The sequence below is a fragment of the Monodon monoceros genome, unplaced genomic scaffold, assembly GCF_005190385.1.
Source record: "Monodon monoceros isolate NGI ecotype Baffin Bay Population unplaced genomic scaffold, NGI_Narwhal_1 Super_Scaffold_5, whole genome shotgun sequence".
Classification (NCBI taxonomy): Eukaryota; Metazoa; Chordata; class Mammalia; order Artiodactyla; family Monodontidae; genus Monodon; species Monodon monoceros.
The window spans coordinates 90,250,760-90,265,484 of NW_021703782.1; the positions used below are offsets into that span (position 1 = coordinate 90,250,760).

At 45.5% G+C, this 14,725-nt stretch overlaps 1 protein-coding gene across 10 annotated transcripts in view; it reads left to right on the forward strand.

Moving 5' to 3' along the window:
• The window catches only part of LOC114884001 (A-kinase anchor protein 2), a 495,611-nt gene that overhangs the window by 459,834 nt on the left and 21,052 nt on the right, over positions 1–14,725 (forward strand). For 8 of the 10 annotated variants that reach the window (XM_029202414.1, XM_029202415.1, XM_029202420.1 and 5 more), the window contains one exon: positions 1,533–3,927. In XM_029202414.1, the coding sequence (XP_029058247.1) occupies positions 1,533–3,927 (2,395 nt within the window). Of the gene's footprint in view, positions 1–1,532; positions 3,928–9,369; positions 10,389–14,725 lie in introns of those variants that run through there. The other 2 variants (XM_029202416.1, XM_029202424.1) reach the window with 2 other exon arrangements.

Sequence of the window (14,725 nt, forward strand, 5' to 3'; positions counted from 1 at the left end):
AATTATACCGTATTGCAGTTTTGCATTGTGTTAAGTCAGTAATACCAGGCACCCTATAGACCTGAGACTTGAAACAAAGCTGATAAAAGTGTTAGTGAAATCCTTGAGGGGAGCTCACATTAAGCTCACAACTTACCGCTGAATTATCTGAGACAAACCGGAGTCCTTTGGTATGAAAAAAAAAAAAAATCCTAGAGTTTGAAAATTAATCTTAACTAATGCCAAGTAAAGTGACATGAGATTGATAACTGATGAAAAATATGATGCATTTAAAAACATTAAGAAGGTACAGTTTTTTTATTTAAACACAAAATTGGAGCTGTCACATACAAAGCATTTTAGGAACTAGATGGGAGGGGCCACCATCCACTAGCTTTTCACTCCTTAACCAAGGAGCATTGTTTTGAGAACAGAACTGTGTGGTCAGTGGCTTTGGTTCTGTGTTTATAATGCACGTGGTCAATTACAGCCATGGCAGTGTGGCACTGAAGCTCTTAAGGGGCCGATGAAGAGATCTACTGTTTTCCAATATTTTATTTTGGAAAAAATTTTCAAAAAGTTTCCTGTCTACAGAATAATTGCATTACATCTGGCTGAGAATCATGTTTTCAAGATTTGTTCCTGCCAAACGACCTTCTTTTTATAATTGGGGACATACAAATGGTTCTCTTACATTTCTGCGGAAATTTGCTATGAAATTTTTTGAAAAATTCTGATACAATTGCTATATAATCTCTTCCACTTTAGAAATTATTATTATTATTTTTTTGCCAGTACGTGGGCCTCTCACTGTTGTGGCCTCTCCTGTTGCGGAGCACAGGCTCTGGATGTGCAGGTTCAGCGGCCATGGCTCACGGGCCTAGCTGCTCTGCGGCGTGTGGGATCTTCCCGGACCGGGGCACGAACTCGTGTCCCCTGCATTGGCAGGCAGACTCTCAACCACTGTGCCACCAGGGAAGCCCCACTTTAGAAATTATTTGAGCAATATCATCAGATGATCCAAATCCTAATTTACTTAAAAAAAAATATTTATTTTATTATTTATTTAGGCTGCACTGGGTCTTAGTCACAGCACTCGGGATCTTTGTTGCGGCATGTTTAGTTGCAGCATGTGGGATTTTTAGTTGCGGCACGCAGGCTTCTTAGTTGCAGCATGCATGTGTGATATAGTTCCACAACCAGGGATAGAACCCAGGCCCCCTGCATTGGGAGCGCAGAGTCTTCCCCACTGGACCACCAGGGAAGTCCCCCTAGTTTAATTTTAAATGTAAAAACGGGACTAGCATTTATTGAAAGTTCTCTGGACACCAGGTAAACAAAATGGAATCTGTAAAATTGAGAAGGTTTAGGTACCCATTACTGCAACAAAATGAATATATAAAGGATTTTTTAGAAGAGAAACTTGTATTCAAAAGATCCTGTCATTGTGGTTTCAATTTTCCTTCCAGTTAGTTATCAGTTAATGTCTGAAGTTCATATCCATAAGTGATGTGGTCTCTAACCCTGACTTCTGTTTTTTCTCTTTTTCCCAGAAGGCTCCCGAGCTTTCCGAGGATGATATCCGGCTAAAAAACGAGAGAGACAACTGTAGTGGCAATCCCCTGGAGCCTGCCACCAGCCCTCTTCCCCCAGATCACAAAAACATGGAAATTGAGGTCTCTGTTGCAGAATGTAAGAGTGTTCCCGGAATCACCTCGACTCCACATTCCATGGACCACCCCTCCCCCTTCTACTCACCCCCCCACAATGGCCTCCTCGCTGATCACCATGAATCTCTGGATAATGATGTGGCCAGAGAGATCCGATATCTAGACGAGGTGCTGGAGGCCAGCTGCTGTGATTCTGCTGTGGACGGAACCTACAACGGCACATCTTCCCCAGAGCCTGGAGCAGCCATCTTGGTGGGCAGCCCAAGCCCACCTGCCCACACGGCCGTCCAGCCGGAACCCACCGAGAGAGTGGCTGGCAGGCAGGCTCCCCCTCCCCTGGAGCTCCATCAGAGCACCTCTGACACCATGGCAGAGGGTGAAAGGGCCAACGGCCGCCCCCCCGACCAGCCCAGAGACCTGCTGGGGAACAGCGGGCAGGTGCCCGTGAGCCCCAGCTCCTCCACCAGCTCGCGGTGCTCCTCCCGAGACGGAGAGTTCACGCTCACCACGCTGAAGAAGGAAGCCAAGTTCGAGCTGCGTGCCTTCCACGAGGACAAGAAGCCCTCCAAGCTCTTTGAGGACGACGAGAGTGAAAAAGAACAGTACTGCGTCAGGAAAGTGAGGCCTTCAGAAGAGATGCTGGAGCTGGAAAAGGAGAGGCGAGAACTCATCCGGAGTCAGGCCGTGAAAAAGAATCCTGGCATCGCCGCCAAATGGTGGAACCCTCCGCAGGAAAAGACCATCGAGGAGCAGCTGAACGAGGAACATCTGGAGTCGCACAAGAAGTACAAGGAGCGCAAGGAGAGGAGGGCGCAGCAAGAGCAGCTGCTGATACGGCGGCAGCCGGCCGCGCCGCAGCTCGGCACGGCCCCTGCATCCTCTCGAGAACGTTCCAGCGTGACTGACAGCGCAAAGGAGGACATCGTCACGGAGCAGATAGACTTCTCCGCGGCTCGCAAACAGTTCCAGCTGATGGAGAGTTCCAGGCAAACAGTGGCCAAGGGCCAGAGTACACCCAGGCTCTTCTCCATCAAGCCCTTCTACAGACCTCTGGGGCCAGTCAACTCAGACAAGACACTGACCATCTCGAGGCCAGCTTCTGTCGGGGGACCTCCCGAAGACCCCTCAGCAGCCAAGGGACAGAAAGCCCACTGTGCCCTGGAGAGCCAGTCTGCTGGAGGAGGGGGCCAGGGCAGCACAGCTCCTCAGGGGAAGGAAGGGCCGTACAGTGAGCCCTCCAAACGCGGGCCCTTATCCAAACTGTGGGCAGAGGACGGCGAGTTTACAAGTGCCCGGGCTGTCCTCACTGTGGTCAAAGATGACGAACCTGGGATTTTGGATCAGTTTTCAAGGTCAGTCAATGTCTCTTTGACTCCAGAGGAACTTGACTCCGGCTTGGATGAGCTGTCGGTGAGGTCCCAGGATACCACCGTCCTGGAGACCCTGTCCAATGACTTCAGCATGGACAACATCAGTGACAGTGGGGCCTCCAATGAGACAACCAATGCCCTCCAGGAAAATTTGCTGGCTGATTTTTCTCTGCCCCAGACTCCCCAAACTGACAACCCCTCAGAGGGCCGAGGAGAAGGTGTCTCCAAGTCATTCAGTGATCATGGTTTCTATTCCCCTTCGTCCACGCTGGGAGACTCTCCATCGGTTGATGACCCCTTGGAATATCAGGCTGGTCTCCTGGTGCAGAATGCCATTCAACAAGCCATAGCCGAGCAAGTGGACAGAGCTGTGTCTGAAACCAACAAGGGTGGAGCAGAACAGCAGGGACCTCAAGCAAGTCTGGAGGAAGCTGGGACTGGGGCTTCCAGCTCAGAGAAGCCTCAGAGCATGTTTGAACCACCTCAGGTGTCCTCCCCTGTTCAAGAGAAAAGGGATGTATTGCCAAAGATTCTGCCTACTGAAGACAGGGCGCTCAGGGAAAGGGGGCCCTCCCAGCCACTGCCGGCAGTGCAGACCAGTGGCCCAATAAACATGGAGGAGACCAGACTGGAAGGGAGCTACTTCAGCAAGTACTCAGAGGCAGCTGAGTTGAGAAGCACAGCCTCACTCCTGGCCACTCAAGAGTCCGATGTGATGGTTGGGCCCTTCAAGCTGAGGTCCAGGAAGCAGCGGACTTTGTCCATGATCGAAGAAGAGATCCGAGCAGCCCAAGAAAGGGAAGAGGAGCTGAAGAGGCAGAGACAAGTCTTGCAGAGTACCCAGAGCCCCAAGGCAAAGAATGCCCCATCACTGCCCTCCCGAACATCGTGCTACAAAACTGCTCCAGGTAAGTGGAGTGCCACGGACCAGAGACAGATGCTGCAGAAATCGGTGTTGCTGATTCCAGCTTTCAGGGTTGTATATATGTGGACCCTCCTCTGTGTGTGGCTGGAATCGGTGTCAGGGGCACACTGGAACGGGGATTTCAGTGTTCGGAGACACACATTGGGAGTGTCAGAGTGTCCTCTGGAAGAACCCTGAGCCTAGATGGTGTTTGCCATTTCCCAAAGGATGTAATTGCTCCTTTCTTGTCCTTCTGCTGTGGTCTTGGTTTACTGTGGAGAATTGTTCTCTCTTGGCTGAGGGAGAGGCTATGTGTGGCCCAGAGTCGGCCCTTGGGTGGACTGTATTGAAGTCAGTATCTGCAGTTAAATCGAACCTATCTGATCTGGGGATGTCTTCTCCTAACCCCTTCTGAACGCTGAGTGTCTTCCCAGCAATGACAGGAATGGGTTGGTGTTGCAGATGGACCCATAGAAGATGTTTTGGTCCATCTTCTGTATAATTGATCTTTATGGATTTGTCTTTCTTTACATCTTTCTTTGTCACCATAAAACAATTACTTTGGAATCAAGGTGGTCGCATCTATTTGTGTCCTGTGACCCTTTTGGAGAAGTTGAGTTACTATATGTAAAGACAGTCCTCTAATCTTCTCCCATCGCCTGGACCGTCCCTATCTTGAATACTTTGTGTAGATGGTTGATGTTAATTACAGTGGTAATTATTGTTGCTACTATTATGGATAACACTGTGACGAGTAATTTTTGTTTCTCATTTGGACATGATGGCACTTGGGGAACCACACATCCTACCAAAGAGAAGAGCTGCTCAAGGTGTGGTCCAAGCTAGTTCTTGACTATTCCTGATCCATGCTAAGTACAGACATAGGGAGTAAGCATTTGAAAACTCTTGGAGCAATTTGATAGTGTCCTCAAGTGAAAGTGTGGGATTTTGTATTTTTTAATGGATGGTCCATAATAGATTGGGCAGAAACACTGTTCCTTCACTAGAGATAATTTAAGAAGTCTTGCCTTAACATATAATTACTGGCATTTCTCTTGGTCCATCCAGGTCTTAAGCCCATTGACACTTGGCTTCCATCAAATGTATAATAACACAAGTTAACTCTTCCCATTATTAACTTTTAAATTTGAAATAATCTCAAAGCTAAAGGAAAGTTCCCTAGTTAAATACAAATATCTTTTTTATTCTGAATTAAGAGTAAATTGCCAACATGATGCTTGATCACCCCCAGTTTTGTAGAATGCCCCTCAGTTTGGGTCTGCCTGATGTCTTCACATGATTGTGTTCAGGCTACGCATGTTTGGTAGGAATACCACAGAGCTGATGCTTATTCTGCTTACAGCATCCAGTCAGGTAGTACGTGGTGTCAGTTTGTCCCATTACGGGGACAGATGTTAACTTTTTTCACATGATGCTAATTTTGATCGCTTGATTGAGGGTTTCTGTACAATAGTTACTTTTTCCCTTTGTAATTAACAAATATTTTGTGGTGAGATGCTTTGGTACCACGTAATCTTTATCTCACTCCTCTTCAGACTTTAAATCTATCTGTCTATCTATCTATCTATCTATCTATCTATCTATCTATCTATGACAGATGGTCTCATGGATTCCTATTACATTTAGTGGGTTATAATCCATTTCTATTGTTCAAATATAGTTCACAGGAGCCCTTTCAGGCTAACTTCAGTGTCCTTTTGACATGTCCCCATTTTTCTTTGGGCACATCTTTACTTTCTGGTGCCACAAGATGTTCCAATCTCGTCTTATACTTTCCTAACCCTGAAATCAGCCTTTTCAACAAAGAGCATTTAGTTCCTTTTAGTGGAGAGTGGTATTTAGAAACCAAAGTCTGAGTGTTTGATGTGCTCATTGCTGTTGGATAGGCACTGCTCTCAGGCACTCTCAATGGTCAGAATTAGAGAATATATACACATTCTATCTGTCAGTTGATTGATTGATTAATCAATCTATCTACCTACCTATCTTGAAAACCATGAGCTCACCCTGATACCTTTAATTCTACTCCAATACCACTAGGTTCATTTTCTCTCTTTCCATATTTGTAACCTCCTCCTTGACAGCAAGGTACCTGGTTCCTATTATCTTCAATATATTTATTATTTGATCAAACCCCTCCCCCCTTATGGAACCAATCTATTTTCCTCACCAAACATGGGTTCAAGTGTCACTTTCTGGGTGGCAGCTGCTGTTTCCTGTCACCAACACCCTCTTCACCCAGCTTGGGCTCCAACATCCTGTGCTGGGTCACCCGTGTCCCTTCCCACCCTGCTCTGGCTCCAGCACACCACTCTGGGCCACTGGGGTTCCTCCCACCCTCCCTGCAGACACTCATCTTGTTCAGCCCCACCTAATAGCTTTTGGACTAAATTATTCAGGAAGGAAAGGGAAGGGAGCAGGAAGAGGGAGAGCATGGTGACTTTCTTGATATGTTTTTTTTTTTTTTGCGGTACACGGGCCTCCCACTGTTGTGGCCTCTCCCGTTGCAGAGCACAGGCTCCGGACGCGCAGGCTCAGCGGCCATGGCTCACGGGCCCAGCCGCTCCGCGGCATGTGGGATCCTCCCAGACCGGGGCACGAACCCGTGTCCCCTGCATCGGCAGGCGGACTCTCAACCACTGCGCCACCAGGGCAGCCCCTCTCGATATGTTTTTTAATGCCTTCAGGTCATGGAGCAATGGCCAGCTGAATGTTTGAGGCAAAGAAAACTTTCAGAAGAGGCTCTTTGTCTGTGCTTAACAGTGACTGGTTGGCTTTTCCCAAAGATCCTTACTTGTCGAGTTCACTCTAAAGTCTTGTTGTGGGATGGCTTGGCACAGAGATGCCAGCTGGGCTTTCCATATGGTATCCTAAAAAAAGTTTTGGTACCACTTGAATTCAGCCCGGTCTGGGGAGCCTGCTTCACAAGTAAGTGATTGTAAAGGGCCTTCATGAGAACCTGCAGCCTCACTGGTGGAGGAAGTTTCTGCAGGCATCTCAGCAACTTCTGCTCACATGGCAGGCAGGATTCCATGGCCCTCTTATCAGTTACAGCTGGCTCCACTTACCTAGCCCTCCCTTTATATTATTTCATTATAGAACCCTCTCTACACTGCATATGCTCAGTGGTATTTTCAGTTTTCTTCACTCCATCTCTAATTAAACCTCTTACCTTATTGCTCCATACTTTACTTCTAGCACACAAACAAAAATTAAGACATCTCCACAGTTTCCTCTAGTTCCCTGACCTGCTGTGGTCCGTCATGCTTCCCGCCAGGCTTAAAACAGGACAGAGTCCTAATGTCTGCTTGCAGCATCCCAGTAGCCCCATACCGATTTCTCCCGTACTTCCTCCTATGCTAATGCTGATCTCCTCCCCCATATCCCATCCGCATAGGCTTGGTTTCTGCTCCTTTAGTAAGATGGTAGTTCATCCATGCAAGTCTGAACCCTGCTTGGGTCCGGTTGTCACATTGACCACAGTCATGATAGATAACGTGTGTGCAGCTCACTTCTTCACATTTCCCTCTAGAACATTGAAAGTAGGTGGCAGGGCTTCCCAGAATTACAACCTGGATTGAAAGAAGCTGAATGCAAAAGGTAATTTTTTTCTATCCGTGCCTGGAAACGTTTAGAGTAATGCTTAGCCAGCCAGCTTCCAAGTTGGTGATCAGGAAGGAGGCTGACATATCACTCTTAGCAGCCAAACCGGACCTTTCATGGCCAGGGTCAGAACTGCTGGCTCCAACTCTGGTTTTGTGAATGGAGATGTTGCTGAGTTCCTACTACATGCCAGTAGAGGTGACTCAGCTGGGTCACTGCATGACACAGAGTGACAATTTGATATTAGGTGATGAAAAATATAATTTTTAACATCTCCTCTGGTAGAAATTATGCTGGTGACATGATGGAATCCTGAAATCTTAAGGCAAATAAAATCCACTGAGAGCCAAGGTGTGGTAAGGAAAGAGAAGTGCTTTCCAACCATTTCCCAGGTGTTGAAAAGATACTTGTTTTTTGCTTTTGGTTCCCTTGCCTTTCGAGATGGAAGATGCTGAGATTTCTATTTTTAAAAGGATGTAATCATTTTCAAAGACCGTTTATTAGGAAAAATTATATGGAAATTGAATCTTGTTGGTTCTTGCATGACTTTTAACAGAAGAAGGTCCACTTAAATAGGGTTCGTGTGGCATTTGTTCATACAGAAGTGGACAAGGCAGATAAAGTCCCCGCCCTCAGGGAGCTTATAGTTCAGTAACAGAAACATCAAAGAAAGGTGGCAGTTTCATAACAGAGAAGCGTGGAGACCTGTGGAAGATCAGAGCAAGGAAGACCGCCTCACTGGGGGGATAAGGAAAGTCTTCCTTTCTTGGGAAACTATCATCTAAGTTTTGAGTTGAAGGAGTTGGGTTGGGTTCAGGGGGTGGGGGAGATCGTTCCAGTTAGAAGGAAGGGCACCTACAGAGGAAGAGAACTTGGCATGTTTGAGGTGCCTAAATAAAGTTAGGGTGGGTTAAAGGAAGAGATTTAAAACAAAACAAAAGACAGTTGATTTGGAGCCAGACAGTGAAGAGCTATGTAAATCATGTCAAAGGTTTTAGATCTTAGACTTTATCCTGCGGTCAGTGGGAAGCCAGTGAGGATTTTCCAAGGGGCAATTATCTCCACAAATCTCCAAGCTGTCCTGCCTTCATGCATGAATTGATGAATTAAAAGTCTTCCTGCTTTCCTGAGTCCATTCCACCGGCTTTTTTTCTATGTACGTCTAAAGGCCGGCCGCCATCTTGACGAGTGCCCTGGGTTATGGGAGAGGCCATGCTCCCAAGAATGAACACACGTGGGCCTCCTCTTGATGGTACTTAGAAGCAGAGACTAAAAGAAGCACTTAGGCAGGTGCACAAGCCTGATTTGAAGGTGTAACCCACGCACTTTTGTAAAACGCCCTTGAGGAATGAGTTTGGGAGGAAAACCCAAACATTTTACCGAAGTTACACTTTAGACCTGTTAAAATGCCTTTTCATAGGAGGGGTATCAGCAGACAGTTCTCTCTTTAGTGCCTGTGTCTATTATTGGATATCCTGGTTTCACGTCCAAGTTCTAGGCAGACCCAGTTAGTTAGGTGATGATTAGCTTAGGTTTTGGAACTAGTTTGCATTTTCATGCCAGGTGTCAAGTTGATTTACCAAGTCAGACAATTTGCCCAGTGGGCCATTCTGGACAGCGGTCAAGGAAAAGCTGTGGGTATTGAGTCCCATAACCTCTCTGTTTAGGTCTTTTAATGTGTGGAAAGATATGTTAGTTATACATCTTATAAAAATAAGATTTCCAAGGTGTTTTGACTTCTGTTGTCAGTTTGAATTGATTGCACATGTGATGTTCATTACATTATTATAAAGTTTATTGACTGGGTCTGTTTTCCCTTCAGTATCTCCCAATATCACAGAGAAAACTCCTAGATTAAAAAAAAAAAATGTTTATATCAGCACAATATTCAGAGCTTGGTGCCTTTGTTCCATGCTGAATTAGAGCTGAATGAGGCCAAGTCTCACTTGAGATGCCCTCAGTCCTCCACAGTAGAAGACCTTGGTGAGGGTGACTGACAGAAGGATTCCCTCCCAGGCCCAGGTAAGAGAGAGCGCTTCTTCAGGAGTGTGCAGTGTTTCCCTTTGCTGCAGGCAGGTACAAATTGCGTATCTTATAGGAGCACAGCTGGCTGTGTGAAGGTTCTAAAGCTGAACGCGGAGTATCCTACAGATGATGATGTACACCGCCAAGTTCCTTGAACATTCTCTGGTGACCGAAGTATAATCACAGTAGTTGCAACTCACCGAGACCTTAAAGCCCAGTACTATAATTCACACACAGTGTTCTCATTTCTCATTTTCTCATGTAACCCTCCCAACAGCTATCTAGGATAGAATCCAAATTACCCAAACTCTTGAGACCAGATATATTCCACATTTTTCTGATTTTAGAAAGGCCGTAAAGTGTCCACACCATTATTTAGAAAAGCAATGCAACACATGTACTATTGTTGAACACACCCAGTGGAGTCTGGGGCTGCACCTGTCATCAAATTCGATTTCTGCTGTGAAACTTAGAGTTTGTTCTATTAAGTGGGATCAATAAAGACCAAGAAGAACCTCATGCTGGTTCACCTCGGGTTTTGCTGCCAAATAAGTTATGATAAAACTTAGTTTTAATCGTTCCTCTGTGCTTTCAGAACTTAATTTCAGTGCTCCAAACTACAACAGTCAAATTGCTGGTGCTGTCCAAAGATCTGGGCAGATGGCGAGGGACTAGCATCGTCCACGTCAGCCATCTAGCCTGGATGCTTTTGTGAATTCTTTCTGAAAGTTCGTGCCCCAGGAGGAAGCTCAGTCATTCACTCTGGAGACAGCTCATTGCCTGAAAACGTTGAAAGGACTGGGAGCTCAAGCAAGGAATCCATTTCTTAATTTGAGGATGCGCGGGGATAAGTGTTCACTCCACTACCTGACCAGGTTTGGTGGAGTAGGGCCAGCGCTGGCCAAATTCATTTACTGGTGGTCATTGAACACCATGTCTGCCCTCTGCTGTCCTCCTTTGCTCTTTAAGACTGTTCCTTCTGCCTTGGATCAGAAACTCCCTGTATTTTTATTTATCCGAACCCAGCGAATATGTTCATTTTTAAAAACACATGCCATTTGGGAAGGAATTGGTAAGAAAAGGTTAGGTCGAAGTAGAGTTCGGCAAGGGGTGAAGGTTGAAGGTGTTCAGTGAGGTCAGAAGTTCTCAAGTTCCAGAATTCAAAGTTCTTTCTGGACATTGCCTTCAGTGGTTTGAAAAGGGCAACTGTCATGGTTAAACCCATCACCTTCACTCCTGAGAAGATACAGACTGTGCTCTTTCTTCTGTGACAAGCCTATGGTCATGGCTTCTGGGACGTAGAACTTTGGAGAAGAACAACACTTCCTCCCATTCTGTGTTGTAACAGCTTCTGCTGTCACTGCTGATTGCGCTGGGTCTTCTGGTACACACAGCGTCTGGGTTGTCCCTTGCTTTGCTGGGGACATCACATGGTGGCCTGGTTACTTGCCCTTTACCGATGCCTGGTTACCCCATGCTCCAAGTTAGGAGAGCTGCTTCCAAAAATTCAGACTCAACTGCACAGCTGTGTGAACCTACATACAAAGTAACATGCAGTCTTGAGCTGAGAACGAAAAGGTGATCAAAGGACCTAATTCTTCTAAGATCCCTGCTCTGCGCCTGGCAAGAAATGTGAGCTAATCTAAACCAGGCCTGGGAGCAGGATGACCCCCGTGACTGCTGGAGTTTAGGGCAGGATATGACAGTCTCTTACTAACCATGGCAACTCGCCGTGAGCTTCCCTAGGGAGATTGGTGTTTCAGAGCCATTTCATCTTTGTAAATAAGCTACTTGCTACTTACGGGGGGAGGACTAGGGGTGGTGGTGGGAAGAGGGTGCAGGACAGGCCATTAGAGCACCAAAGAACACATTCATGTTACATGTAATGGTATTTTATTTCTCATGACCTTGAATGTAAAGGTCAAAGGTTTCCCCAAAAGTTGTATGCATCTGACATCACAGGTATTCTCAAGTCTCTCTGTCTTTATTTCTCATTAGTCAAATATAAATTCATACCAAAGCTGGTCAAGGAGAATTAAACATGTGCTTAAATGTGACAGTCATTTTTCTGGATTCATATCTGAAGTTCGAATCCTGACTCCACTGCTTGTTAGCTGTGTAACTAACTTACTTCACCTCTCTAAACCTCAGTTTCTTCATCAGTAAAACGGGAATAAAATAGTACCAACCTCATCAGTAAGTTAGTACAGTCAGTGCCTGGTGCACAAAAGGCTTCCAATAAGAGTTGTTTTTATTGCAGGTTTTTTTAAAATTAATTAATTAATTTTTGGCTGCATTGGGTCTTTGTTGCTGTGCACGGGCTTTCTCTAAGTTGTGGCAAGTGGGGCCTACTCTTCCTTGCGGTGTGCGGGCTTCTCATTGCGGTGGTGTCTCTTTGTTGTGGAGCACGGGCTCTAGGTGCGCAGGCTTCAGTAGTTGTGGCACGAGGGCTCACTAGTTGTGCCTCACAGGCTGTAGAGCACAGGCTTAGTAGTTGTGGTGCCCGGGCTTAGTTGCTCCGCAGCATGTGGGATCTTCCCGGACCAGGGCTAGAACCTATGTCCCTTGCATTAGCAGGCAGATTCTTAACCACTGCGCCACCAGGGAAGTCCCGTTACTGCAGTTTTTGTTCTAAGAAAAGACCTAGAAAACCTTAGCAGAGTTACTTATGAGTTATTCTTCTGCAGCCACTGGAGCCCTGATGTAAATGATACAACATGCTTTTATAAAATTGCTTTCTAGTCCTAGCTGAGATTTATTCATAGTTACTTCTTTAGAATTAAAGTTTCTCACATAAAATCAGAGTTCAAGAATTAGCTTTCAATAGTCAGCTGTGATTTCAAAAAACAAAGGCCATTATTAAGCATGTTGGGTGACAGTGAAATTACAAACTACCGTGAAAATATTTTCTTTTTTGGGGAGGGGGGTGATAATGTTCATAGAGCTGAGCTCACTGTGTTGGTAGAAATGTGTTTAACCAAAAGATCTTGGCGGAGCAATTGCTACTTACCATGATTTTTATCCTTACTGTTTTAATTAAATTTTTTTCTTTTTTTGGTCTTAAACTATGCTTCCCCTGCAGATGCAAAACTCTTTCCTTCTCCAGTTTTCATTTTCCAGTTCTGTTCAGAGGAATGATCCAATATCGACAACTCATCCAACATCCCACCGTACCTTGAAGTAATAATATTTGGAAGTTTCTCAGACTTGTGTCACCAGGCAGGGGTGCTTCTCATTTCTGAGCTAGTCTTATAATCTGAAGATTCGTATCATTGCATTCTCCCACCCCTGGGGCCTTCAAAGGAGGAGATGAAAGGACCAGGGACTAGCTCTTGGTGTGTGGGTCATAGCTGGAACCATACAAGCCCATGGACTCCGGATCTGACAGGCAGGGTATTCCCTTGTATTGGGAGGAAATGGAATTTAAAATGCAAGTCTGAGCCCCTTTCTTTCTGGTGATCTGCGAGTCGTTTAGACATTTGCAAGCTCACCCCAAGGCTCCGTGAAGAAAGGAGATCATTGAGGGGGCTTGGGCCAAAGCATGTTATCTGGTGGGCGTCTTTGTTCGGTTTGGTTTTTAAATAAGAGTGGGTGATGGCTTTTTCCTTTCTTTTGAGAAATGTAGAAACAAAGGATCTTTTATTTTTAAGACGTCAGATGCTATGTGTATAGAATATAATAATCACCAAAATCCTAATGTTTGACCAAAATAAATTCTTAACTTTGGGAATCCACCCTCTTGGCTTTTTAGAAGTTAGTCCTCTTCTTATAGAGGGAGGGTGTGGGCTGTCATGGATGGCAGCAGCTGTGTACTGAGGACATGCAGCCCTAGCTCTAGTTTCCCTTGGTTGGGAAGAGTTGAGGGTTTTTCTCTCTGCCCCCATCAGCACAGGGAAATCCATCTTGTTTGGAGAATCCAGAAACGTAGTCAAGGCGTGGCTTTTTCTCTCTGGACAAGGTGTGGCTTAACTACTTAAACAAACAGGAAACACAAATTCATGTTTCCTAGTTTTTTCTTCCACTAATCATGGGAGACAGCATTTACTAATTTGGAGTGAAATTCTGCTTCCCCCACTCTTCTCCTTAGTCTGCCTGTGAGAGTCACCAGTGAATGTGACCAGTGCTTCTCTAAGGCCCCAGGAGGTGTCAGCTCAGTAGCTCCCCTGGGCCTGTGTGTGCTGCCTGGTGAGACAGAAAGGCTTCCGGATCTGCCTGGTCCATGAAGGTTAAAGCCCCAGCTTTATCTGCTTTTATTAGCATGTGTGGTAATACTTAAAAGAAAAAAATTCTGGTTTGTTTTATAATTTAAAATTAATTCATGCTTATTGTAGAAAAAAACTTGGAAAGTAAAGAATAAAGATAAAAGGCAAAGTGATTCATAATCCTAACTACTCCCTGCCTAGTTTTTCTCATGCACACATGTGCCTGGAAGATAACATTGGGTCTACGTGTGTATTAGTTTCATATTGCTGCTGTAACAAATCACCACAAATATAGTGGCTCAAAACAACACAAATTTATTATCTTATAGTTCTTGAGGTCAGAAATCTGAAATGTGTCAGCTATGGACTGAATTGTGTCCCCTCCCAAATTCAGTATGTTGTTGAACGCCTAACCCCCAATGTGATGGTATTTGGAGATGAGGCCTTTGGGAGATAGTAAGGGTTAGATGAGGTCATGAGAGTGGGGCCCTCATGATGGGATTAGTGCCCTTATAAGAAAAGGCACCAGAGACCCCGTTCTCTCTCTGTGATGTGTGGACACAGCAGGAAGGTAGCCATCTGCATGATAGGAAGAAAGCTCTCACCAGAACCTGACCATGCTGGTACCCATGCTGATCTGACACTTCCAGCCTCCAGAACTGTGAGAAAATAATTTCTGTTTTTTAAGCCACCCAATCCATGGTATTTTGTTATGACAGTTCAAACAGACTAAAATAGTGTCCTTCTGTGCTAAAATCAAGATCTTGGCAGGGCTGTGTTTCTTCTAGAGGCTCTTGGGGAGAATCCATTTCCCTCCCTTTTCCAGTTCTAGAGGCCATCTATGTTCCTTGGCTTGTGGCCCCTTCCTTCATATCCAAAGCCAACAGTATAGTATCTTCAAATCTCTCTCTCTCTCTCTCTCTCTCTCTCTCTCTCTCTCTCTCTCTCTCT